Raw genomic sequence first — 26,235 nt, 5'->3', positions numbered from 1 at the left:
CATCCTGCCAGAGCAGCAGGCTCAGTGAAGGAAGACAAGCAATTTTGTAATTTTGCCCATTTTAGTTTCAGATGCTGAGTGGGAAGTTTGTATATAATACGAGAAGGGGTAAGAGAACATCAATTATTAATGCAGCCTCATGAAGAAATTAATTTGCTGGATCATTAACTTCCCATCTACACAGGAATTCTAAAATCCCACAGCAGAAAAACGCTGGTCTGAGTGTGGCTGAAGTCACTTCTGTGTGGGGCAGTGTCTCCAAAGCCCAAGAGTCTGCAGTGAGCCTGGTGCTACAAACAGCATGAATTGCACCACGTTTACTCCAGATCTGCATGACCACCTCGGTGGGATCACCATCCATCACTCCTCTGCTTTGCTTACAACTTTCCTCATTAAGCTCAATGCATATTCAATTCCAGTCCTCTCAGTCCATGCTTTACACTGACCAGAAACGTTCATCTTTCATTTCCAAATTACATTTGCTCACTGTTTTCAAGCAACACAGGTGGCCCTTTGTGCACAACCACTCCAGACTGGACTTCTAATCCAGGTGAAGTCTTTCAGAACAGCCCTGCAGCACACAGGCACCCCTCAGAGCTGCTGGGGTCCACGTGGCACTCCAAATATTCAATTTTTTTTAAAAACCATCTTTCCAAAAAATCATGGCTGTCACGCTTCCTTTGACACAAGGTAAGGCGTGCTGCTTTCCCTCCACCTCAGGCAGCCTCCCCTCGCAGCCATCACCAATAATCACCGTTCCAGCAGACTGAGGCACATCGCTGCCTGGCTTTGCCGCATGAAGTCTCTCTCTGCTGGAAGAGGCATTAATTATAAGCAGGCAAGAAGAAACTTCTGCAGCATTGATGGCTGCTCTGCTGGGTGCTGTTTCTTGTACTAAGCTTGTTTTCATTAACTTTCCAAATACGCGATAAAAGGCACAGGCGTGGGCAGCAGAAAGACAACCCTGTAATCAATGGAGGAGCTGGCTGGTGTCCTCTGTGTGTACGAGGAAGCACTGTTTGGATCCCTGCAAGTGCATATACACACAGGCTTTCCTGCAGAGCAGTTTAACTAAGCCAGCCAGGAGTGTAAAATATTAGCTCACTGGCAACTTGAGCACTTGGCTTCCTTCTTGGTATGATGGTTCCAAGCTAAAACCAAACCCGCTTAAGTTTGGTGTTTTGCCCCCAGACTTGGTAAAAATCACTCAACAAAGAGGTGAATCAATGCACTCTGTTCTTACTGAGATGCGATGCTGACGACTCTCAGGATTTTAATATGAAATACTGATGACTATTATATTAATGATTATGTGGATTAAAATTGTGGTTATTAATCATGCTGATCAATTATCACATTTTATATACATGTAGGTGTTGAGAGCACAGGACAGAAAAGAGACTTCCCTCCAAGTGCTGCCCAGAGAGCAAGAAGAGTATCTGACAAGAGTTCTGCTTTAAAAGTTGCAAGCTTATAAGTATTAAAGGAGTGCTGTGCTTGAGCAGGAGTCACAGCTTTCACTGGCAACTCAAAACTAACCTACCAGACCTCACATATAGGTTAAAAAAAGCCCAAAGAGCACCTATCAGCAGAAACATTAAAAGGAAAATTAAAAAACATCCCCCAATCCAATGTGTTGTTCTGAATAATGATTTTAAAGAAAACTTACATTGTTTTCTGGAGCCTGACTCATGATTTTTAAATGCTTGGCGTTTGCCAAACTGCTGGTATAAATCTGGAACTGCTCCACTGACGCCACTGAAACTGCACCAATGTAAAAATGGCATCAGGGAGAACAGAAACAGGCTGAGAGAGTTGGACAGCTGTGACCACTAACATAGGCTGCACATTAGGAAAGATCAAAGACTAATTTTTACAGAACATTTTGGCTTGTTTTTTTGTTTTACTGAATTAGGATGAAACACAGCCCACATTTGCTCTCAGTAGCTTGACAGGCTAAAAATCCTTCCCTGACTTATGGGCACAGCGTAATACCAATGGCTATTTAGTCAGCTATTCTTTTGAGGGGTATTTTTATCTCTTGTTAGGAGGCTTCAGTCACTCGAAATACAAGATTATCTCTGCTCCCAACTGCACGACTGCGGTGAGGATGCCATAGCAGATAAACACAACCTCCAGCTCTGAAGTCCTGCCGCGCTCCCAGACTTCATTACTCAGAAGCATCCCCATCCTCTTGGCAAGGGGAAGAGAGACCAACAGGAATGCCTCCAAAGGTTAAACACATGAACCTTCTGTCGTGTTGGAAAAGGGGAGGAAAAAAAGAGCACAGGCGGTGGAGAGCACTACAAATCAGGGCAGCTGACTGCTCAGCAGAAACAGAGGGCAAAGGGTGAGCGCGCCATTATCCGGCAGGGAATGTGCTCTCCAGAGCCACCCTTCACACCCTTCTGCAGGGAAAACAATCGTCCCCAGCCAAACCCCCTCAGAGCTGGCGATTCTCAGGCACAGGCTCGGAATCAGGAAGGCAGCAGGCGTGTAACCGATGGGAACGATAAACCGGTGGGGTTATATGAACGTGTCTATCTCCAAGGCCAGAAGAAAAGGAAAGCTAAAATCTCCAAGGCCCTTTTCAAAGAATAATCATAAAAGCTACAGACTGCATTTCCCGGGGTTTTTGTGTCGTGATTAAATCTGTTTCTAGCATTACACCTTTAAGAAAGATCAAAGGGAGGCAGCGAGAGAAGGAGGTGCACACTGACTTCCACTAATTGAAGCAAGCTGAAGCCTCCAGCACCTTCTGGGTTTTCCAAAGTTTCCCTCTCTATCTCAGCATTTCCTCTGCCCTCCCCTGCGGCCTCCCTGCCCCAGCCTTTGCAAGAGTGAGTGCATCCAGATGACTGACACAACAGAGATGCCTTTTATAGCTGCCTGGGTACAGAAGCAGGAATAAAACCATCCCAAATCTCAGTATAATCACTGGCAGAAGCTCACTGCAGTTTTTCCATTGTTTTGTTTCTGTGCCTCATTTTTTCTGTCTTGAAGAAAGGACATCAAGGTTTAGGAACTGTTTAACAACATTGGTGCATCAATGCCAGTAGCAGTGAAATTCTGCATACAACTCATCCCAATAACAAAACTTATCAAAGCAAAGCTGTACTGGGAAAAAAATAGTTTCTCAGCACAACTGTAAGTGCAGCAGGGGCTTTTGCCAATCTCCTCCTAGCCCAGACCAACCTAATTAAGCTGCTAGAACCTGTAGAGCAAAGATAACCATGGCATCCCACGTGGGGCTGTGCAATAACCTGACTCTGACTCAGGCGTGATAACGCCGAGGGCATCGTGGATTCTGCACTCAGCTAAACAAGCACACTTGGAAACCTCTATTTCTACCATTTACCTTCTCCAGTGTCTCTGCTTTCTTCCCTCCTGCATCTGTGCCTCCACTGCAAGCTCTTGGGGAACTCCTGGGAGGTGCTGGCTTCACCAGAGAGGCTGCTAGTCAGGGTCTACACCAGCCCCTATGGAGGCTACAGCTTCCATCCAGCCTTCCCACAGCATTTGTGTATGAACAGGGAAGAAAGTTCCCTGTAAATGCCTCCAAGGGTCAAGCACAACTTTGCCTTTGATGCTTAATAAAGTTTTGAAATCAAAACCACCATGTAAATGTTGTTCTTATTATCAGGTAGGTGTGCTCTGGTTTCCTTCCAAGAGAGCTCAGCTGCTGCAAGTGGCTGGTACTGGAAGCAGGTCCTGCATGTTCGGCTTTCAGCTTTGCAGGGAGAAGACTGACATAAGAGCTTGGCACACAGCAATGAAAGAGGATGCAATCTGATTTGGCAAATTAGCCCCTGGGATGATGCAGTTGCCATATGTACCTAGGTGCCAAATTTCAAATGGAGCAGAGTGACCTGACCCTGACCTTTGGCTCTGAGCGCTAAATTCCCTCTCCAGGGAGCCTCTCTAGCCTGAAGCGTGTTTCAAAGCTGTGAAGAGAATAAATGTATTCACCTGGGGGATATTTACAGCAGAACATTTGTTTTCACTTATGCTGAAATCTAAGGAGAGTTTTGGTAGAGTCCTTGCATGTCATTCATTCCAATAACAGGTTCTGCAACTCTTCTCATGCAGGTGTCTGAAGCCTGGGCAAATCTCCCTGGCTGACCACAAGTATCTGATGAAATCTCTGCTCTAGCCAATAATGTGCCCAATTTGGGATTTTTCAAACAGAAGCAAACATTGTCTTCTTTGTCACTGCTTACCAAAGACACTGCAGGACAAGATAAGGAGGCTACCAGCTACAAAAATGCACCACTTTTAATAAATACACTCAAGAAGTTTACAAGAACTATTGCAAATAACTTAACCTACACTCTAGAGAAGCCAAATGTTTAGTGTAGTTTTTCTTTTAATTCTTCCATTGCCAACCCAGAAGTTAGCTTGCTAATTAAAAACAATTGCTTAATGGGTCATCAGACAGCAAGTTAGACAGGTTAGAAGGAAGAATGAATGTTAACTAGAGGCAACACTGAGCCTTCTGAGCTTCAGACTAGTATTATGACACCCAAAAAACAGGCAGAGCAAAGAAAGGCAAAGGAAGACAAGCAAAGGCTGACAGATAAGTCAGATTAGCTAAAATAGTTCTACAACCCAAAACAACTTCAGACCTTTACAGACCAGTTCAGTAACGAAGTGCCATGAAAGGCACTCTCCACATGGACATGCTTTCAACTTGGCTTTTGGCTTTATCATTTTAGTTGGCTTGGGTTCATTTTTCTGAATATTCTGACATGGACACAAAGCCAGAGATCATCTCAAACACGCCTGCCCTTCTGGAAAGCAGCATCAGTCCTCGAAACAACTGCCTTCCTTTTTTCTAACTCACTCAAACTACCAGTGGTTTGAGAACCTATCCAAACACTCCTTCAGATTCAAGTTGTCCTTGAAAGAGATTGTGGAAGTATTCAGAGAAAAGCTGAGAGAAGAACTGAATGCAGCATTATGGGCCATGCAGCAGGCTTTGGGAAAGGCAGCAGTACAGATGAACCAGGCCTCCATTTAGTCAGCTAGCAGAGATACATCTTTATTTTAAGGAACCGAGTCACTTCTGAAATGCATCATTTGTTTAAATTACAGGAAATAAAGGTTTACAACCAGGGACGAGCTTGGCAAAACCTTGTTAAGAAAAAACAATGGTTTGTACGATCTGCAGAACCTGATCCCTGGAAGGCTGATACCTCCCTAAAAGCAGCAGCAAAAGGCAAGAGAAGGTTTTACTAAACTGTGTTTCTATCCAAGTTTCACATAGAGAACATCTGTTTGCACCCTAAAACGTACACAGGCATTTGATAAACACTTTCTTTCTTCTCACTTTAGGATGGCTCTTTGGCTCACACAAAACATAACACTGCTTTTTATACAGTCTCACTCATTTCAAGTGCCATAAAACCAGGCACGCAAAAAGGAAGAAACATAAAGATGCAAAGTAAAGCATTTAAAAAAAAAAAAAGCTGGAAAAAAATGCTTAGGGCTGTCCACACAACCTTAGTTTGCTCTCCTCTGCACACATGCTTTAGTTTTGTAGTAAAACCCTTTTTGTTTTCAAAATCTGGCTCCCACATTTCCTCAGCAAGCCTGGCTGCCCAGCACCACACCAGCCCCACACCTCCACCCCGCAGCACCTGTCATCCTCTTCCACACTGCTGGATGCCAGCAGGAAAAGCTGTAAGTGTAAATGGATGTGCTTTTGCCATCCACCATATTCTCTGCTCCAGAACTTTGCTGGCTGCAAGGAGCAGAAGCAAGTGGAAGATCACCCTGTGCTGAAGTGTTTGAGCTGAAATTCGCTGAAATCATTCAGTCTGAATAAGATTCTCAAACAAGGAAAATTCCCAATGACAAAGTCTGGCCAGGCTTAAGTACATGAAAGCAGGGCCTCGTGGTGTAAATTGTAAGATAACCTTGACATCTGGCTTTCTTTCCTGTCCTGTTTACAGGAGGGTGGGAAAAACCTCTATGTTTTGTGACTTTGAGGAGCATGAAGAGAACATGTCTCCCAAGCTACTCCAAAATAAACAAGGATAATTTGTGTATCCAGGATGACAGCAAAGCTTGCCAGTGAGAAGCTTCTAGCAGGCAATGAAGTCAGCTGCACATGACAGAGACAAATGCCATTTCAAGGAAAAAAACTGTGCTGAGATTGGACAGGATTTTCCATACTCATCTTGCCTTTAGAAAATAACCCTGAACTTTAAACTTATATGAACAGACTGAGAGACAAGCGTCTTTTACCTTGCCTTGGCAGCTTCAGAAGAACGGTAGGAATAAATCATAGGAACAAACAAAATACTCATAAAAAATCCCTGGCTGCCTGACACAGACTAGAGCAGAGGGTGCACCGAGACACTGATTCATGAGCAATACCCCTGAACCTGCTATTGTGTCATTTCCCAACACCTCCCCATTCCTACCAGCGGGCTAAAGCAGCAATTAAAGCAGTGGGAGTGCTCTGCAAGCCTTCCCTGCCTGCAACAGGCCCACATCCAGCTATTTATGAGGTAATCCAATTACTATGATGTGACCTTCCTCCATGCATAAATGTCTACTCAGACTGCAGGACAGCCTGTCAACCCAGGTGTTTTTCTTAGGATGCAAGTCTCTGTCCCTCCAATAACAGGTGTTATTACAAAACACAGCTACTGCACAGAACATTGCATCTCCTTTGCTTCTCCCCTTCTCTCATCGTTTTCCAGTTCTTTGGAGAGCAACCACACTGGAGAACAAGTTGAGACCAGTCTCCTGCACCCACTTCTTGGACTGTGCTTTCCTCCAGCCTCCCCTGTTACCTGGGAGGGGCTCCCCACTGACACCCACAGACCTGCCCCATTATTCTCCTCTAAATGTTCCTGCACGGTGACCCCACTGATGGTAGGGAGGCCTCTCGGGTCTGATGCTCCCCATGCTGGCTTATGGGACCTCTTTAGGGCACACACATCCTCTCTCTTGCTTCTGCCCTGGTAGATGAGCTCCCTGGAGGGGAGAGCCTCCTGTGAGCTACGTATCCTGTGGATATGGTCCTTGGCTGGAGCTCCTGGGGGCTTTGACACAACACATAACACGTGGGTCACTTCCAGCACCACCAGAAATCAATGATGACATTGCAAGGCTGACCCACGAAAGGAACGCTGAAGAACTTGGATTCCTGGCCAATGCATGAGGCAAATCCCAATTTATACTCCATCTGAAAAAGGCTTTTTCAAGGGGTGCAGGGCTTTTGCTTGGAAATATGCCAAGGGAGGACCTTGGGCTGTATCCATTGACCTCTGATGACAGAGATTAGATAACAAGTGAATGGAAGTGCTTTCAGCAGTGGTGCTGTGTGCTGAGAGACATAATAGAGAGAATGTATCACGGCAATACTCAGCATATAAAATTCCCTGGAGAGATTACCCAGCAAGAAAAAAAGGCTTTGGTACGTCCTTGTTTGCTACATGGATTTTCCTGACCTTCCTGGGGTAGAGAACCCTTTCCAGCTCACTCCTGTTCTGAAAAACGCTATAGCCACTGCAAACTCCAGAAGAAACTTGCAGTTCTTGATGCTCAAGGGTTGCTTCTAAATATCCTTTACTTCCTTCTAGTCAATGTTTTTCACACTATGCTTTGACATGAAATATTTGGCAAAATAAGACCCAAAAGTTAGGGCACAGGAGAGGAAGACACGCAGGTAGAAGAGTGCATTATCTTTTAAACCACCTTGTCCGAGACACTCAGCCCACCTTGATTCCATTAAAAGGTCCCCGTGCCTTGTAAAATATCTGCACAGGAAAACAAACCCCCACAGAGAATACTGCACTTGGTATTACTTTGCTAAGGCACGATGAGAGCTCATCAGTGCAGTCTGTGAGCTGGTTGATTTAAGGACTCAACCAAACACGTCTCACACAAGAATTACAATACATGTGGTATTTGTTTGCTTTTGTTTTCATTTCAATTTTATTTCTGGATTCTACTTTGCTTTGTAAGTTATTTTTCTTGCATGACAAGCAATATCCAGTTATTCATGCACTGCCTTTTTTGTTTTGTTTTAGGCTGACATTTTGCCCAAACTTAAGACCACAAGATGCTTACTAGAGGTCCTCCTGGCTTCAATGAGGTCTCCCAAACTTCTGGCTTTTAAAAGCTAGTACATACTAAACCTAACACACACAAAACATCAGCCACAATTTCCCCTCCACATGCGTGTGTGTATGTTCTCTGCCTGTGCACAGTGGTGTTTCCAACCTGAAAACAATGCACTCAAGGAAAAAAATATGGGTTTGTGTGATGGGATTTCCAATGGAGCCTGAAGGACTTTGGTATCCCCAGACTATAAAGGAAGTCCAGAGAACAGAATATTTAACATCTCCAGCCTCCTTTGAATTCCCAGCCTCACTGAAAGAAGAATAAAGAAAGCAGGAATCCACTAATTAAAAGAGAAATGGGCCTTATTTGTCTTGGTTTCTGAAGTCACAGTTTTCCACTTCTGAAAACACAAGTTTCTCACCAGTTCTTTTCTGCCCTAGGGCTGTGACCTAAGCAGCTTAAATGATACACAGATTTTGGTCGAAATCTGCTCCTTATTTACTGGACTTCAAATGTGCAAGCAATTACTGAATGGGTCTCGTTTATTGAATAAAAGTATTTAGGCATTATGTTTACAAAGGCCTAGAAACATTAAAATCTAGTGAAAAACAATTATTTTTACAGAATACATCTGCAAGCAATATGAAGTCATTTTGTTTTTGTAAATTTCTCCGTAATAGACTTATTGTTGATGTGGAAAATGTTCACATTGCAGCAGTGAATTATTTTGAAATGCCAAACTTAATAAAGGAGAAATTATTGCAAATAATATCACAGCCCTTAAAGAAAAAAAAAATATAAAAATAATAATAAAAAAGCCAAAATACCAGCGGTTTCCTGACTAGTCAATCCTCTTCAGATTGGCAGACCCGTTCAGACTAATCAGGAAGAGTTAGACAAATAGTTACTTTATTACGGAGGCTGTCAAATAAATCAGAATCTGGCAAGCAACTGTTTCTGAGCCCTGCAGCCGGCCTGGCTGCTTTTCCTGTAAACCCAAGGCAGCTCAAACAGCCCCACGGATGTGTGTGTTTGTCTGCAGAGCAACGTGTAGGCTTCGGGCCTCTAAACAAAAACTTCTTCCAAATCTGGGCCAGCATTTTTCTTGGCTTCCCCAGGTTTTGTTGTGGAACACGGCTGAGAGAAGAAATGTTTTCTAGCCAATTAATTCAAGTCACTGCTGTTATTTTTAATGGAGAGCTCTGAAGCTCAGCTCACAAAGGGTAATGAGAAAATAATGTTTTAAACAACATCATCAGAGGAATTAGGCCATGGACTCGCACTACATTATCCAGCTCTCGCCGCAGAGTTATTCTGCCCCCCCAGTGTTTGCTCTTTACAATAGCACGAGGAATGGGAATTCTGCCTAAGGTACAAGCCTGAGACACAGCCACAACTGAAGGTCACAGAACAGCGAGTTTCAGCGCTCAGCCACAAGAAATGGTCTCTTGTGCCGCTACAGCCCCGACTCCAAACACCCTCCCGACGCCCCTGGGCTTTGTGTGTTTGGGAACGGGTCAAAAGCGGGATCTGGTTTTATGGGGGCACTGGGGCACGTTTAATCTGCTGTCCCACAGCACTTCAGCGAGCATTTTACTGGTGCAGAGGAGACTTAGGCACACAACCAGCCTTCACACAACTAGACTTTAGCCTTACTCGGTCATCCTGCTGAGGAGAGGGAAGAAGAGTGCTGCCTTGAGAGGCAACAACATCACCTTTTGTACCTCCACCCCATCCTTTCTGTGCTGTTTATCTGCACTGGGCAGATGGATTTGAAAGGCAACCAACGGGCAGAAGGAAAGCAAAAAGGAGACAGGGCAGGGTGGGAGGAGAGAGTTTGAGAGCATAACCCAGAATGAATCTAATGAACACTGGGGCTTACAGGCCTGTGTGAAATGCTTTCAAGCACTGCTACTGTACTGAATACATTCACCAGCTGAACAGCCAAGAGCTATTGTTGGAAACTGTAAGAGTGCCCAGGCAAGAACTGTGCTTGTTCCTGCCTCCTTTACATCCATGGCAATGCAAACTGGCAGCACTGACAAATCAATTCAACACTGACTTGCTAAGAAGATGGGATATAATAACTTTTGAAGCTAATAAGATGGCTTAAAAACATCCCCTTTTTTTTTGCACTGGACCACATTAAAATCAAGCAGCACAGATGGACTTCCACCTGCTTCCAGATGAAAGTGGTAGCTAGTGCAGTGCTATTCTTAATACGAATTAACTTTTAATACAGATCTGCTTTAGTTCTAATTGACTTTACAGCACTGCTAAAAATAACTATCATCTAGCTGGCAGGCATACCTCTCCCCTTCCCCATGTCTCCGTATGGGCTCTCTGCCTCACGGATTCTAAAATATAACACTCGCAGTAAATACAAGCAACCACTAAATGCACACCATCCTATATATAACAGTGGGTAGGTTTTGAGGGCAAGAGCCACAGATTGGTCCTTGAAGGCAGCCTGTCTGATGGAGAAAACCACCAAGGAGAGATTGGCAGCTTCCAGCCCAGGGCCAGCAGCACGGGCAGAGCAGAGGAGGTGCCAGAGATGCCGTCAGACAAAAACTGAGAGATGGCAAAAGGTAGAGCCGTGTAGGATCTTGAAAAGTAGGACAAGAAACTCCAAGTTCACAGAAGAGGGGAACTAAAAATACAAGGATGGGAGGAAGACCTTTCTGGAGGGGTATGTGTCTCTTTATGGGGACAAGCTCAATAATCACGATACAAGAAATCCTACTTTCTTCAGCTTCTCCTTCTGCAGGTAGGGTGAGGTATTTACAGATTTAAGGAGGGTAAAAGTGGCTGCAGCCACTCAGTAACCAGGATCCGAGTGTCCATAATATACAGTGACATGTGTAACACACAATGGCCACTTGAGCTACTTTTGTGGCAACTAATAAAAAGAACAGACACTTCAATATCTTTGTTAGTTACCAAAGGTTACTCTGCACTTTTACCCTTGCATGATACCTTAATTCAGTTTATGTATGAATGAAATCCCTTTCAATTTTAAGCTAATGTTCTTTTATATTTATAATATTCAGGATAGCTACACATGCTTGATTACCTTTTAAACACTTATCATGATTCCATTTAAAAATAAATGAAACCCATTTAAAAGTGACTTGTCCCCATCTTCTAGTATTTATGGACAAGGACATATGGGGCTGATTTCCCTCATTATTAAGAAGCATGTCTGAGGCTTAAGCTATTTAAATTATTCATTGACAGCAACTGGACTACTTATACAAACTCTCACTTATATAAGGAGTCCCAGTGATAGACCAGTCAAGTGGGTGAAGATGGCTGAGCAGATTTGGGGATGCTCTGAGCGTCCACAGACACTGCTGCCTTTGATTAGGGTGAGGAGTCCTTTGGAAAGTCGGGCCCCAACTTCACTAATAAATATAATTTAACTGGGACTTTCAACATGGTTGCTCTGAATGACTTTTCCTTCACAGGTTACCACGACTGAGGTTCTGAGTGCTCCAAATCACAAAGGCTGTAAGCATTTAAAATTCAATAAAATATAAAGAGACTTTCCAGCCTATCACAGACTCCTGTGCCCTCTGACCACCTCAGCAGTGGAAGACCAGTGTGCTTCCAACCAGTGGAGTCAGAGTGAGAGGACAGGAATCACCCTTCATGGAGAAACACTTATGCTTATTCTTTGCAACGTTTCATTTTTAATTAAAAAGACAAGTTTCTTGCTCTCCTCAGAACGAGCCAAATGAACATTTGTACTCATTTTCAGGTCATATCGTACTGCACATATTGCACCTGATTTCACAGCTATGTAGGCAAATTACTATTTTTCTGCACAAGTAAATCATTATCAAGGTAACAGACAGTGAGCATCACCAACACCTAGAGGTTACAATCCATTTTAGGAAAACATGGTCTAGGTCTTGGACACTTTCATATTTCCACTGTTTCTCTCCCCCCTGCCCAGCCCCAACTCCAAGCCCCAGCATGTCCCAGACTTTGTTCCTATATGTGATCTTGATGGCAAAGGTTTTGTTTTGTTTCTGTCTCCCCTAAGAAAGGCAGAAAGGTTAGTAAGTCTTTAAACTCTCCGTTCTTAAGGCTGTTAATATTTCACGTTGCCAGCAGGGAAAGGAATTAAAACTGCCAGTAGCTATCCAGATAGATTCTAAAATCCCCTTCCCCCCACCTTCTCTCTGCCTCCCTCAGCTTCAGAGGATATTTTCCCCGCAAATTGGTTTTAAATTAAGGAAGGTGATGAAGGCAATGTGCCGTCTCAGCATTTTCCCAGGTGCACTTAATCTAATTTCATTAAGGAGATCAGGACAGATGATCGCTACAGTCGAAACATTAAGTCTGTCCATTTTTGTATAAAAAAACCATTAAGTCTGTCAAAGTGTCGGCGGGTGGGCTGTTTATTATTGGAGATGAAGGCGCGCTTTGCTTCCCCAATAAACTGTCAGGAGTAGTAAACCACAAATTAAGTCGGCTGCTGCCAAAGATTTAGGTAAAGATCTCCAACTAATTTTGACACAGGTGTGGGAAAGGCCAAGGAAAGGCTTGGAAACCAAGCCTTTTGTGTGTGTTTGAGATATTTCCATCTGACCATGGAGGAGTGGAAGCCTGGGAATCAGTGGATGGGATCAGGCAGAACTGCTGATGCCTCTGACACTCTGGACACGGTGCTGACAGGAGCTGTGCAGCAGCGTGTCCTGCAGAGCCCAACCTGCAGATTCACCTCTGCTTTAGCCTGCACTCATCCTGCCACACTCATCCTCTTGTCTTACGCAGACAAGAACTCGAAGGAGCTTCATTCAATCCCTGCTCCATTTTGAATTTGTGCACAGCTTTGACTGAAATGTAAAAACCACGTTCCTCAGACACTCACACAGATATCAAACAGAATTAGAGGAAACTCATCAAAATACAGAAACTTTGGAAGACCAAGAGCCATGACAGATATCAAGTGGAGCTTTCAGATCCTACATCTTCGAGCCATCCTTGAGCTGTACCCTTTACACCTGCACAGGGGACACAGTGCTGCACACTCTGCTCTTCTGTACTAACCTGGTAAACAATTCTGGAACACGTGAGAAACTCTGCAAGCCAAGGGAGGGCCTGCAACTGCAGCTGTTGGACTATGCATCCTCCAAAATTCTCATCTTCTCGGCATCTCTACGGTTAATTATATCATTCGATTTAATTAATGGAATTGCCCAACTCAACTGTCAATTTCTATCACCTGCCTACTCTGTTATGTTCTTTCTGATCACCTTCCAAGGAGTTACTGCCATTACCTTTGGATTTAAGGCTGTGTTATAATGGTGTTTCTTGATGTGGGCAGACAGCTGTACAAGATTTCTCTCTTCCCTGATGCCTCAGCTCTTAAAAGTTTCTTCACAAGGTCCCTGGTAAGATAAGAAAATGCTGGATGGGGAACTGGGACAGGGAGATGTTAAACAATGGAGAAAGCAGAGAGCTAGGGACATGCTGACTGCCAGAGACAGAACTGGAATTATCCTGCCATGCCCAAGAGCTCTCCATAAGATCTCTTCAGTTCTTTTATGTGAGCTAATGATGGATTTTTGTCAGCAAGCTAGAAGGCTCTTCTCATTGTTTGCTCTGAAAATTTTTTTTCTACGTTTTCAAGAATGAAAATGGGCACCACAGACCGTGATGACTCAGCTTTTTATATACAGAATAATGTATTTAAAATTTTGCCTGCATAAGAAGAAAACACAAAACCTCAGTAGGAGGGGAGAACATCGGTGCTGAAGCTTTGACTCATTTTCTCAGCTGCACTTTTGCTTTATTTAAATACAAAGGTCAAGAAGGGCCATTATTACTAATACTATTTACTGGAGTTGCAGTTGAGAAGCACAACTTGGAAGGCTCCTCTCCCTCTGGAAGGGCTTACAGGGCTTAACTCAACTGGCCCAAGTCTCAGTGGGAACCTTTGTGTCTGCTCCACGCACATGGTGGGTGGAACGATGGAAGCTGAGGGCATGCCAAGTCTCTCCCCCATCTGGCATTTCCCAAAGAGCAACTGAGTGAACTGGGAGTGCAGTGGGCTTAGGGGATGCTATTTTGCTGGTAAATCTGTTCATGGAGAATGATGAAATAACATAAATTCACTGAGTGGTGAATTTTTTGTCTTCCTGTACTGGCAACAACATTACATTTGCCTGTTTATAGCACCCAAATCTTTCAAGGGCTACAAGGTTATTTTAAATTCAATATTTTGATATTGTTTAAAAAGCAGATCTGTTCTTAATAACAACATGCAGCTTGTCTGTAAAACAGAGGCTTTCTTCCATTAGGAGAACTAACCATCTTTGCCCAGTTACTACTGCATGGGAGGCAGCTTCAATTCCACGTTTGATCTTTCCCTTCTGCTGCAACCAGTAAGAATTGCAATTTCTGGAAAAGTGCCAGGTTTAATTTTTCAAAAAAAGGGACATTTGAATGATGGACAAAACCAGTTTGAGGACCGTGGCTTGGGTAGGCTTCAGAAATAGCAAACTACAGATTACCTGAAGTGGAAACTAAACTTCCAACCTCATGGAAAAACAGACTTATCAGATGGAACCCAGTTTTTCCACTGCTAGATAAAATGTAGGGAGCAGGGGAAGAGAAGCTTCCAGAAAAAGTGCTGGTGGGGGCTTTATCTTATTGCTGGATAATCTCATACACAGACACAGAGACACAGAGTGACCATTCCTACTAGAGCAATTCCTAGGCCTCTCTTCATTATTACATCCCTTTCTCCTGCTGCCTAAACTATGATTTTTCCCGTGGGCTTGTGGATACCCTTTCAAGGTCAACACAGCTGAAACAGCAGTGATAATTTCATCTCCCAGATCCTACACACAGTTTATTCTTCTCATTGCTTCCGCTCTTATCACCTCCATCTCTCACCCAAGCCCACAGTTCTCATCACTCTCTTTGACTCACAACACTCCCAACATTGTGATATTCAACCTGTGTTTAAGTCCTGTGCATCTTTGTCCTCTATAACACAATGAGCACCCTCTGTTCATCCACACAACTAAGTTCTTATCAAGCTCTCAATATCTCACCTTTCATTTACCATTTAAACCTTTCCCCTGGTGACAGCAGATGTAACTGTGTCCTTGTGCCAAGGAAAAGCTGCTGCAAGATCATTTTCCTCGTCTGTGGCTTTGCTTGCTACACACCTTCCCACTTCCCAAATGCCAAACCATCACTCTTCATGTTTTGACTCTTTCACAGTTTACCTCTTCTTCCCAACACTGACATTCAGCATTGCTGTAAACCTTCATCTCTCACTACTCTGACTCCATCACCCCCTTGTTAAACTTCCAAATAAGCACCTCCTTACCACTTACCACTGTGCCTTTTGCTGCAGAGAACAACTTCCCATTCACAGCCATAAAGCCCCCTGACTTGCCCTCTCAAAACCTTAACACCTACACCCTCCTGCTGCTCCTCCCTGCCCTCCATCCAGGGCTGATGTGCTCCTGTTTTTGTGCTGCTGACACTTGCAGGCACCTACTGGGACTCAGAAATTAGCCCAGCAAACTCCAGCATGGCAAGGCTGATTCACACTGCCACAGGCAGGGCCTAATAAACTCACTGGGCTGCTGCAGAAAGTCCCGTGAAAGCCCTGTTTTAGAAACCTGACTTCAAAACTTTTTGTTTCTATCTTGGGTATAACTTCACCTGTCTCAGAGGTTGCTTACTACAGCTAAAACAGAAATCACAAAACCAATACAGAGTAAATGCTGATTCAACTTGGAAACACAGTTCCATTTTTTGTGCATCTTACTTAGCACCACATTAAATGAAGAGTGTTTGATACCTGGCCCCTGATTTGGAGAGCTCGCCTACACTGCAGGGCCATGTAATTAAGCTGATAAGCCACAGTTCTGCACACAGCAGACAGAAATCCTGGACTGAAAGAAGATGAACATGGAATTACTTTTAAAGAAAGAAACAGGTTTGTGTTTTTTTTTTTTTTAAATGCAATCTTGAACACTGTTATTAAAAAAATGAGAGCAACATTTTGGAGTAACGAGCAGAGATTACTCATTCCCTTGTTTTACACAAGTTGACTTTTGGCTTTCTGCAGAACACCATTTAACAGAGCACATTACCAAGCTGCTAGCCACTTTTCACAGTGATGCTAAAGCAGGTAAGAGACAATAAGTGGAACTGTTGATGGTTTATATTACTCTATTATGTTAATGTTCACTAAAGTATGCCATAAGCTCTCTCATTACATGTGTATAAACCAATTCTCTGTGGTGTTATTCCTGTGCTAAATGCTATAACTACATAAATCTTGAATTAATGGAGACTTTATAGTTCCTGAAAATGAAGGGTAATTGCTATCTGTTAATGCTGTTGTTGCTATTAAAGGAAGTATATATTTTCAGTAACAATGTTTATGGACCGTGAGCTCCACATCGCAGCTATTGCACAGAGCAGAGACAGTGGAATACAACCATCAGACTGACTCCCTTCCTCTTCCCTCACAAAAGGCACAGTATCATTTTCACAGCTTCGACAAACCACCCTGCAACCCTCCTAAAACAGCTGCAGAGTGCAGCCCAGTGCCCTTCACTGAACACCCAGAACCAGGATTTGCATTTCCATCTCTGAGAACGCGTGACTTGCTGAGCTTCTCGCTTGGTTAAATGGCTGGACAGCTCACTTTATTAGCCTGGGTATCTCAAACAGCGCTTTGAGAAGTGCGTGGTGACAGAATGATAGGTGTGAGAAAGGATCATCCCACTTACTTCCTTTGAGATTTCAGCAGTGATGCAGAAGTGAAAGGCTATACTTGGCCAGAGACAGTTCTCAGAAAGTAGATGGGATAGACAAGTCCCCAGCCTTGAGCTCCTCTTCTCTGATTATTAAAAACAGCAGTGCACTGGTTGGAAAGGCTCTCACAATCTGCTGTGGAACCGTACCTTGCACTCCAGCAATGGCTCCTCCGTTCTGAGACACTGTAAGTGTGACTGACTATGCTCAATTACTTTTCTCCCCTGGAGTCCTGCACAACAGTGCACAAGACAAAAACCCAAAACCATCAGGACTGTGTTTATATCTCACAGTGCAGTGAGGGTAAAACCTTAATTTTACTCTAATGCCTATGTTTGAAAACATTACGAGCTCAATAGCCCATATACCTACGAACTAAATAAATAGTGGATAATTACTAGCATGGTACAGGGAGAGAGGTAGGAGGTGGAAAATTTCAGTTTTGCTTCTAGCTCTATCGCTGACTCAGTTTGTACTTGTAGATGAACTTCTGTCTTTGCTTTCCTTGTGAGTTACATGCGGACGACACTGATCCGCTGTTTATGACTAACAAAAAATGTTATGCAAATCAGAAGCACATTACTAATTCCTGCCCTGCCCTTCATTAGTGCCAGTGTGTGTGGGTGTAGCCAGGAAAAGCTGCTCCTTGCTGACCAAGCAGGAAAGCAGGATTGTTGTGTAGCGCTGGGAAATGAGGCCGACCCATCACGGAATTCGGGAAGGCTGATGCTGGGCTGGGCAGGATGGTGAATTCTCCACCGGGCTGCAATAGCCGGGGAATGTTATTAGGAGATACATTTTGCCAACACATGGAAGGGGGAAAATGAGTGTCATCCCTCAGGATCTCCACACCAATATTTTTATAGTTCCTTGTTGCGTCAGCCAGGTTAAGTTTTAGACGAACACTGGATGAGTTTCCAGAGGAGTGTAGTATGCCAGGTATCAACACAGCAAGAGAGTCTGCCCTTCTGCTCCCCAACTGGCAGGCAATGTTGCACTTACATGACCCCTATGAAAGGTTTGAAGCATCTTCACTTCAACCCTGGTGAGTTTACGCGCATGTGCCCACATCTTCGCTGACAAGAAAAGAAACCCCACTTAATTCCAGAGACCTATTTAACAGAACTGAGTCATGTCTCATGTCTCTACAGATCAGGCAAGAGAGAGAAAGATGATGATCTTGTGCTGCTCTCCTTATGAAGAAGAGAAATGTTGTTATTAAGGTGGAGTCACCTTAAGGAGAAGGTAGCTGGGAAATACGTGAGCCTAGAAGGTCAAATTACAGTTACAGATACGTAAAGAAATGCCACATTAACGGTGAGGAACACTACAACAGCCTTTCATTTGCTGTAAAGGACAGCAAGTTACCAGCCAAACACAATGCAGCTTCCTCTGAAGGTAACCTCAGATCCCACATTCTGAAAGCTAATCAATGTTGTTCAGATTTCAATTTCTTCTCTACAAGGTGAAGTCAAACCTAATCTAACAAACGTCAGTCTCAGATGTAATGCCGCTAGCTGGGTCTACCAGTGTAATTTAGATAATCATTAATAGCATAGCTGTATAATAAAACTACATGTCACTTACAACTTCATCTGAGGTTTGACTGGCAGATCTTTAAACAGTTTTCTAAGTGATTGCTTTTACTTTCTTTGATTGGGCAGTCTAAGAAATGTTTTAACCCCATGGTATCTAAGCTTTTAGGGAATAATTTTTTACCCTCACCAACCCTGCTGTCAGCTCTGCTGCTGTGTAACCTTGTAAGAAACAGGACTTAGGGGAGGGGGTGGTTTCAGGGACTGGCTTTTTACATATATACACATACATACACAAACTTCAACCAGAATAATATAAAATAAAATACATGCAGTATCTTTCATTCAACACATATATTTAAATGTTTCTCTTCAGTCAAGCCTTCATTTCAAAATACAGCTTTTGCCACGTTCCAGGGATATTTAGTATATAATGGGGTTTTTAAGAGAAGAAGTCAAAGAAACCTTAATGCTTCTAAAGCTCTAGCAACACTAACAGAAAGACTCAAGCAGAGGAGGCTTTTAGTGTAGCCTCTTGAACTCATGGTAACCTCTGAGGCATGGCTGCAGCCAGGTGTGCTGCTGAGGAGACAGGGCTGGCTGAAGTCAGCCTTCACTTCGGTAATGCTGATGCAGGAGAAGCCTCCACGCCACAGCTTCTCATGAATGAATGCAAGAGGTTGGACAGCCAAAATATAATAAAGGTTTGATGAAGACCTAACCTGAGACTGCCAAGTCTGATCTGCCAGAAGAGAAGCCAGCAAGGAATACTCAAGTCTTTTACACATTTGATGCTTAAAACCACGGTGCAACTGGTGCCACGTAGTGGGACTTCTGTGTTTTCCTTGTAAAGGTGAAACAAGAAATCTCCACACACAAACACACGACTACAACCTTTCAATGACCAGCCTCTGTATTCAAAAGAAGGTCAGAAAAACCATTGCTCTGCAATAAATATGCATGCAACATGACAAAACACTCCTTGACAGTTACCACGCTGCCTTTGAGGGCAGGTACCAGTTGTCCCACCTTCTAAACGGATTACAAAATTGACGTCTTCAAAGGTTACTATAAATAAAATATGGGCTCCTGACAAGTTACCAGAGGAAAACTTCCTCTGAAACAGCACTAACACTGTGACTCAAGACTCAGCAAATGCTCACATAATAATCAAGAGAGGCTATTCTGTTGGTGGGGGTTTCTTTCCTGTAAACAGAAGCTAGTGAAGAGCAGTGAGTACCTGGTCCGATGTTTTCTCATTCAATTATAGATATTTTTAGATTTGACATGAAGACCGGAGGAAAAATGTTATTTTCAAATTCATTCTTATTTTGGCTATCAGGGAATTTCCAAGCATATGAAAGAAGAAAATTCAGTCTTACCTTATCGTCTATATCGCTCTCGCTGTCACACTGTGGATTAGAGAGAGAAAAAAAAAGATTTTGAGAAACACCTTTATGTACAGGGATCTTTTGCATCATCCTCTTAAATCTTCAGGATAGCTGTTTATGATGTTCACAGTTCAATGAAACACACTTCTGATATTTGCAGTAATGCCTTTTACATTGCTGGCATAAACCAGACAAAGCCAGATTCTCTCTTACACAAATTTATGGTGTACTCTTACTTGGATAGGAGAAAGTGAGCTTTAAACAAAAAAGACAATCAGTGATGCATCATAACAACCACCGTAACATGAACACCACAACAGAAAGCATGCCACTTTATCATCCCAAATTGTGGAATATATAGTAACAGTTTTGCATTGCTTCACCTTGATAAGCACTTTGTCATCTAACAAGGAAACTGTGAAACTGGCAATCAATTTCTAATTTAATGAGTGGTAACAAGAATAGTAATTAAAATACATCATAAATTCTGGTACATTTTTTAGTTTGAATGAGATCACGATCTCAGGAGGAAGTGTTTACTTAGAGAGTTTTGGAGTGCAATCTCTTACAGGCTCTGAAAAAGAAATGCTCTATTTTCACAGCTCAAATGACAGAGAGACAACTTGAGCACTGAACATTTCAGGACATGCACATCTTACTGGCTGGAGCTCAGAAAGATTTACAATTGGGAACACAAATCAATCTCTCGGTGTCTCTTAGGCTGACAGAAAGTGGCCAGAGCGTTTTGTAGCCTTGGTGCCCAACAGGAATTGTCTCCTTCAGCTGATGGGGATGGCCTGGGTGGGTGTCCATGACTGGCAGCACCCTACTGAGTTCACTGGGTCAACATGAGGGAACTCTGCAAGCCAGCAGAGACGAGTTCCGAAGGTGGAAATGGTCCATGAGAATGCACATGTTTTGGTGCCATGAATATAAAAGAAGAAATAGATTTGGTCATTTTGTCCAGACCTTCCCCTCTTCAGGGAGTAGGGAGGGAAATCTTTCCTGTTGCATCCTTTTATCCTAAAGTCACACAGCAGAAATTTCAGCTGTTACATTGTCAGCTTTCTGCTGATTTTTGAGAGAATATTTAATCTCTACTTCTTTCATTTGGCACATGAAATGATTGACCCCAAATACTTGAGGAACCTTTTACTCTGTGAAACACAAGAGCCCACAGTGACTTTCCAGTGAAGACTGCTCAGCTGGCTCCTTATTCCCATTTAATTGCAGTGAAAATCCTTGATTTAAAGAATTTGTTTTTCTATAGCCTTAACTAAGTAGAACTCTTTTTCTTTCAAAATGAAACTGTTTTACACCACCCCACCTGATCCACAGCACGTTTTTCACAGAGCAATCCAACTGTTTGGTAGGATGTGCACAGATATAATTGTATGTGTAACCATTCTGGGGAAAAAAGAACCCAAAGAAAAATGGAAGAACTGACAGGAAGGCAGGACACTGCTCTGCAGGGGCCAGGAGCTGTGGGTGGGCAAGTCCTGTGGGAATACCCAGTGTTAATGCCAGCAAGCAAGAACATCAGCTAGCCATGTCTTAAGTAAACACCTTCCCATTAGCCATTTGTGCCTTTTTTGGGGACTTTTATCCTGTCACTGAACTTTATGAAAATTATTATAAGGAAACACAGTTTCTGTTTTTCACGAACCAAATGTGAAATCAGTCCTGATAAATCATCATCTGCTGACTTCCCCAAACCCGTGTCACGCAACCACCAACAATTAGAAGTCTCTGCCCTGGGCTTGGAACAGGACTAATTGTCCATCACAGCGGGACACGCTGGGACAGGTTTGCTGGGCAAAGGCTGCCCCAGTACCTGCTGCATTTGTGCTTGCTCAAGACAGCGATAATTCACGCTGACAAAGCAACACATTCATCACAGCCAAGGTGGGGGGTGGGGGAAGATGCAGTCACAGCAGTCCACTTCTTATTTACAGGCTCCTGAGAAGCACTGGCTGACTCGAGGGAAGCCTTTCACCTCCACCCTGAGGGGCTCAAATCAAGCTGTAATGCCACAGGGACTGTGCAATCCCCCAAACTACCACCACAGCAGAGTGGGTCACAAAGACCTTCTATTTTACCCTCCAAACCTGGTCTGTGCATCCCAAGTCACAATTTCGGTCACTGTGCTCATTCAATGCCCACACTCATATTTCAGAGGCAGAGGGTTTTGATGACGTGACTCAACCTGCGTGGTTCAGACTAAAGCATGCCACAATGGCATCACAACTATCGTAAGGATGGCATAAAAATAAGTTAGCACACTCAGCCAAGAGTTCCTTAAAACTGTATGCTCAGGAAATGTCAATACAAATTCTAATTCTTACAGGGACTTGAAGAATGATACACTGCCGTAAAATAACCAAATAAATTAGAAATCTCTTGACTAGAAAACATTCAAAATTATCATGAAAACACAGACACTCTTGCCTATGAATCCTGGTTTAAAAAAAACCTCAGTATCGTAAACATTAATAAATTTAGCCTAAAAAATATTTTGAGAGCAGATGTAAACAATTTTTTTAAAACTTCAGTAACCATTATTATTAAATACAGGTTAGTGTTTTAGCCCTCCTCTCTGTTTTTTAACAAACCCTGTCTTCCTATTTCTTACTGCATCATGATGTTTAAAAAGAAAAGAAAGAGGACAGGCTTTTTATTGCTGAAAACAGATTTGACCTCCAAAATTTAAATGCCTATAAAGAGCATAAAACCCTATTACAGAAGGTTTGCATTACTAAAAGGTGCAGAACTGCTTCATTTAGATGCCTAATTTTGCTTTGTACCAATATGCAACTTTGTCTCATGCAGATAAGTGAAAGTTGCAAAAAGCCAGTGAACCATCAAATCCACATGCTAAATTTTATAAACAGACACACGAACGAAGCAAACATCTGCTCTCTGAGGATACATTTTCCCCCATTCAGGATCTGTAAAGACTTCATAATTAATTGCTTTTAAAATGGAAGAGACAGCAAAGAGTTTTGTTTCACTTTAGCTTACATCTTCCTTACTTTAATCACGATTGCATCAGTCTTGCAACTGCAGGGGCCAGCGGGGCTGCGGATGTGGATCCACACGAGAACACGGACACGGAGCCCTCCACACAGCTGGGACTGCAAGAGGGGTGCTTCAAACCCTGCCTGTGTGACAGCCAGTTGCCTTTCTTCTTATTTGCCTGATGAAAGCAATTCCTCTCCCACCTCTCTGGCCGCGCAGGGTCACTCACCCACACAAACCGTCCCTACATCGATTCCCACCATGCGGCTTTAAAACACCGATGGGCCACATCGTGGCCCACGTCAGAACCGAGTCCCGAACTGGCCCCAAGCTGCTAAGCAGCCTGTGTCGAAGAGAGATCGTGGGGGAAGAATTAACCCCTGATATTTATAAAATCTGGACTTCTGCTTAACATACACGAAAATGGAAAGCTCGAGATCCATGGCTACCAACCCACCGACGCCCGAAGAAGATACAGCCAAGTTCTGGTGGAAAAGGCCCCATGCTTCGGAATTCCCTCAGGTTTTCTTCTTTTTTACGTTAAAGAAAGTCTCCCACGTTCGCACTGAGAAACAGGAACCCTCAGGCTGCTGAACAAGCGACAGCACCGAGAAACCGACGGCAGCAAAACCAAACCTGCCCTGACAGACCTGCGAAAAGCAGAACCACTGCTGACCCCTTCCCGCTCCTTGGCCGGGCGTGAGGGCGTGCCAAACCCCACGGCTGCAGTGGGCTGGGTGGGTTCTGTGGTATCAGCCTTCAGCCTCCCCTGATGCTGAAATGAATGACCAAGTCCCAGGAGAAACTTCGGTTAGTCCACAGAGGGTTTTCTGTGTCTTAAAAGCCAACTTGTGAGGAGGAGGAGGAGGAGGAGGCCAAGGCGCTCCCTGGGAAGGCCGAAGGCCGAGGCCACCACCCGGCAGGGCTCACCTCCCACGCAGCTGTTGTTGAGGGACAAAAGCCCTTGTCAAAACAAAACAAAAAAAAAGTTAAAGAAATTGTGGAGAATGGCAACTGTTGAAAGCAACAGGGGCTCATTGAGAGACAAAAGCTTCAATTACCTGGATTTTTCTAAAGGCCTGTTAACACTCCTGGTCTATAAGCGGGACTGTAAACACGCATTGTGCTGGGTTCATAAAGGCTCCTAAAGGGATTATTCACTGGGTTGTGCCAATTGCCTCTCAATTCCACCAAGAATGTTTGCAAAGCCGACCCCTAATTGTGCTCCTTTTTGGAAACAATTTCTTGCAGTGACAGATTCCAGTCAGAAGAAAGCCTCCCATGAGGTTGGCCGGGCAGAAACAGCACATAACTCAGGTAGAATTGGCTCTGTCCCCCTCCTTGCTCTGCCCTGCGTAGGAGGATGACACAACTGCTGCAGAGTAACCCAGCACCAAAAAGCCTCAGCTGAGCCTCCATGGGCTCACCAGGGCAGGACACAACCTGGGGGCTGGTGCCAATGGACCGTGCTCCAGGCTGAGGGTTCGGGCTCTGCATCACAGAGCAGGGAGCAGAGCAGTAAGAAAATCTGGTGCTTTCCTAATCTTCACCTCAGCAACTGCAGCAGCTCCACCATCTCCTCCATTCCACCTCTTCCCTTACTGCTTTCCAAAGACCTGAGGAATCACAGGTAGAGCTCCCATGGGTGTAGCCCATGCCCTGTGGTTTCTCTTTTTTTGATGCTGAGGTGGAATCTCATTTTTTGAGACCCCTCTCTCTGTCGTGGCTTTACCACCAGGCAAGGAGCTCTGATGCATTCCATCACCTTCTTGTACAAACCATCTCCACAGGGACAAAGATGGATTTATGGCTACTGTTAAACAGGCAACAGCATATTTGGCAAAGGACCTTCTCTTACCATTACACTGGCCCTGGGCTCCTTGCAAGCTGTATTAAAATTGTTTGTACTGTGGTTCTGGTTGTTTTCTGGTGAGTTTAAGAACCATGAAAACATCCTTTGACTTTTCTTACTCTGCCATGTTTTAACTTCCAGACCATCCAGTTTTTCTTCACGTTGATTTACGTGAAATCAGACAGTCATACAAACTGGCTCATGCCAGGAATAAGAGCTCCAAGAAACAAACACAAAACCAACCCAAGTCTCATAAGACTGCAACAAGATTGGCAACACTTAGGTGTTACGTCATAGGTGAGGTGCAGAGAAACACTGGTTTTTCAAATGAAGCCACTTCCTCCAAACCTTTGAGAACTGCACAGAAGTCACCTCAGCTTATCAACATAAACCTGGTTATCTCCTTTTTCACCCAAACCCAGCAGTTTATGACTCAGGTTGTGCCTACACAGCCTCAAGGCTTTGGGCCCCAGTGTGCCAGACACTGTGCAGCACAGGAGTTACAGGTTCCTGCCCAGGCAGCTGACAGAAAGGCTTGTTTTTTCCTCTGCACACAAACACACATACCTACAGATATTGTTTACATTATGATTAAGCAGTGGGTGATAGACATCTAAGCTAGTCATGTGAAGAAACAGATCCCAGCCTGGAGGGACATGTAATCTAACCAGTTTACCTGCAACTAAAAGCGCAAGGCTGAGGGAAGAGGAGGTAAAAGTATTAAATATACAGTCTATAATATTACAATGCAAGCCAGCAGGGCAGAATATATATGTAAAAAGTTGCATAGAATATATGAAGAGTGCAGATACCTATGGAGCTTGCACACCCACTCACAGTCCCAGAGGACGGCCACGTTACCGCTACCTTATTATTTCCAACCACATTTAGTTACTGAATTTTCTTTTAATAGTGAGGCTCCGGGAAGTATTAGGCTTAAATCCCAGGTTGTCAATGTTTCTTTTAAAGGAAGAAGTAAAATCGAGCCTATTTTTAAGAGCCCTCCCCTCTCCGTGCCCTCTGAGCTGACTTCCCGGGAGCAGCTCGTATGGATGCGCGCTTGGGTGTGCGGGGGGAGGGTGTTGTTTCCCATTAAGTCTGGCATCGGATTCATGTCTGCAGGGGCTTGCTTAAGATGATAGGAAGAGAGAGTTTTATCATGAGCCAGACTGACAGAAAAGCTTGCTAATGGGACTTGAGGCATACACAGGAAAGAAAGTGCCAAAACATTAAGCTACCGCCAAGTGTCAGAGGGCCACTGATTTATTGCAGCAATTTTGCCACTGTGTCCTTTATAAGGTCCCACAAGTCCTTCCTCCTGGCAAGAAGCTGTGAGCTGCTGCAGCTCGGGGAGAAGTTTAGATCCAGAGCACAGAAAGTGTCCAAGCGAAAGGCGGGGGCCGGGGGGAGGACGGAAATCGAATGTTGACTTGAACTTGCCCCAGGCAGCAGAGTCCTCTTAGCTCCACTGCCTCCCTGACAGCTTGATGAAATGAGTCAGGGCCTCCCCATGGCTAGACCAGCTCAGGCTTCCAAGTGCCGGGGTAGAGCTGTAAGAAAC

The 26,235-nt window shown here is 43.9% G+C and overlaps 1 protein-coding gene across 18 annotated transcripts in view; it reads right to left on the bottom strand.

The window, feature by feature from the left end:
- The window catches only part of FBRSL1 (fibrosin like 1), a 492,731-nt gene that overhangs the window by 146,416 nt on the left and 320,080 nt on the right, over window positions 1–26,235 (bottom strand). For all 18 annotated transcript variants that reach the window (XM_050318783.1, XM_050318799.1, XM_050318793.1 and 15 more), the window contains one exon: window positions 19,796–19,825. In XM_050318783.1, the coding sequence (XP_050174740.1) occupies window positions 19,796–19,825 (30 nt within the window). The remainder of the gene's footprint in view (window positions 1–19,795; window positions 19,826–26,235) is intronic.

The sequence above is a fragment of the Myiozetetes cayanensis genome, unplaced genomic scaffold (assembly GCF_022539395.1).
Source record: "Myiozetetes cayanensis isolate MyiCay16 unplaced genomic scaffold, myiCay2020 scf21, whole genome shotgun sequence".
NCBI classification, from domain to species: domain Eukaryota; kingdom Metazoa; phylum Chordata; class Aves; order Passeriformes; family Tyrannidae; genus Myiozetetes; species Myiozetetes cayanensis.
The sequence above is the reverse complement of the archived record's forward strand: the minus strand, read 5'-3'. Positions and strand labels throughout refer to the sequence as shown.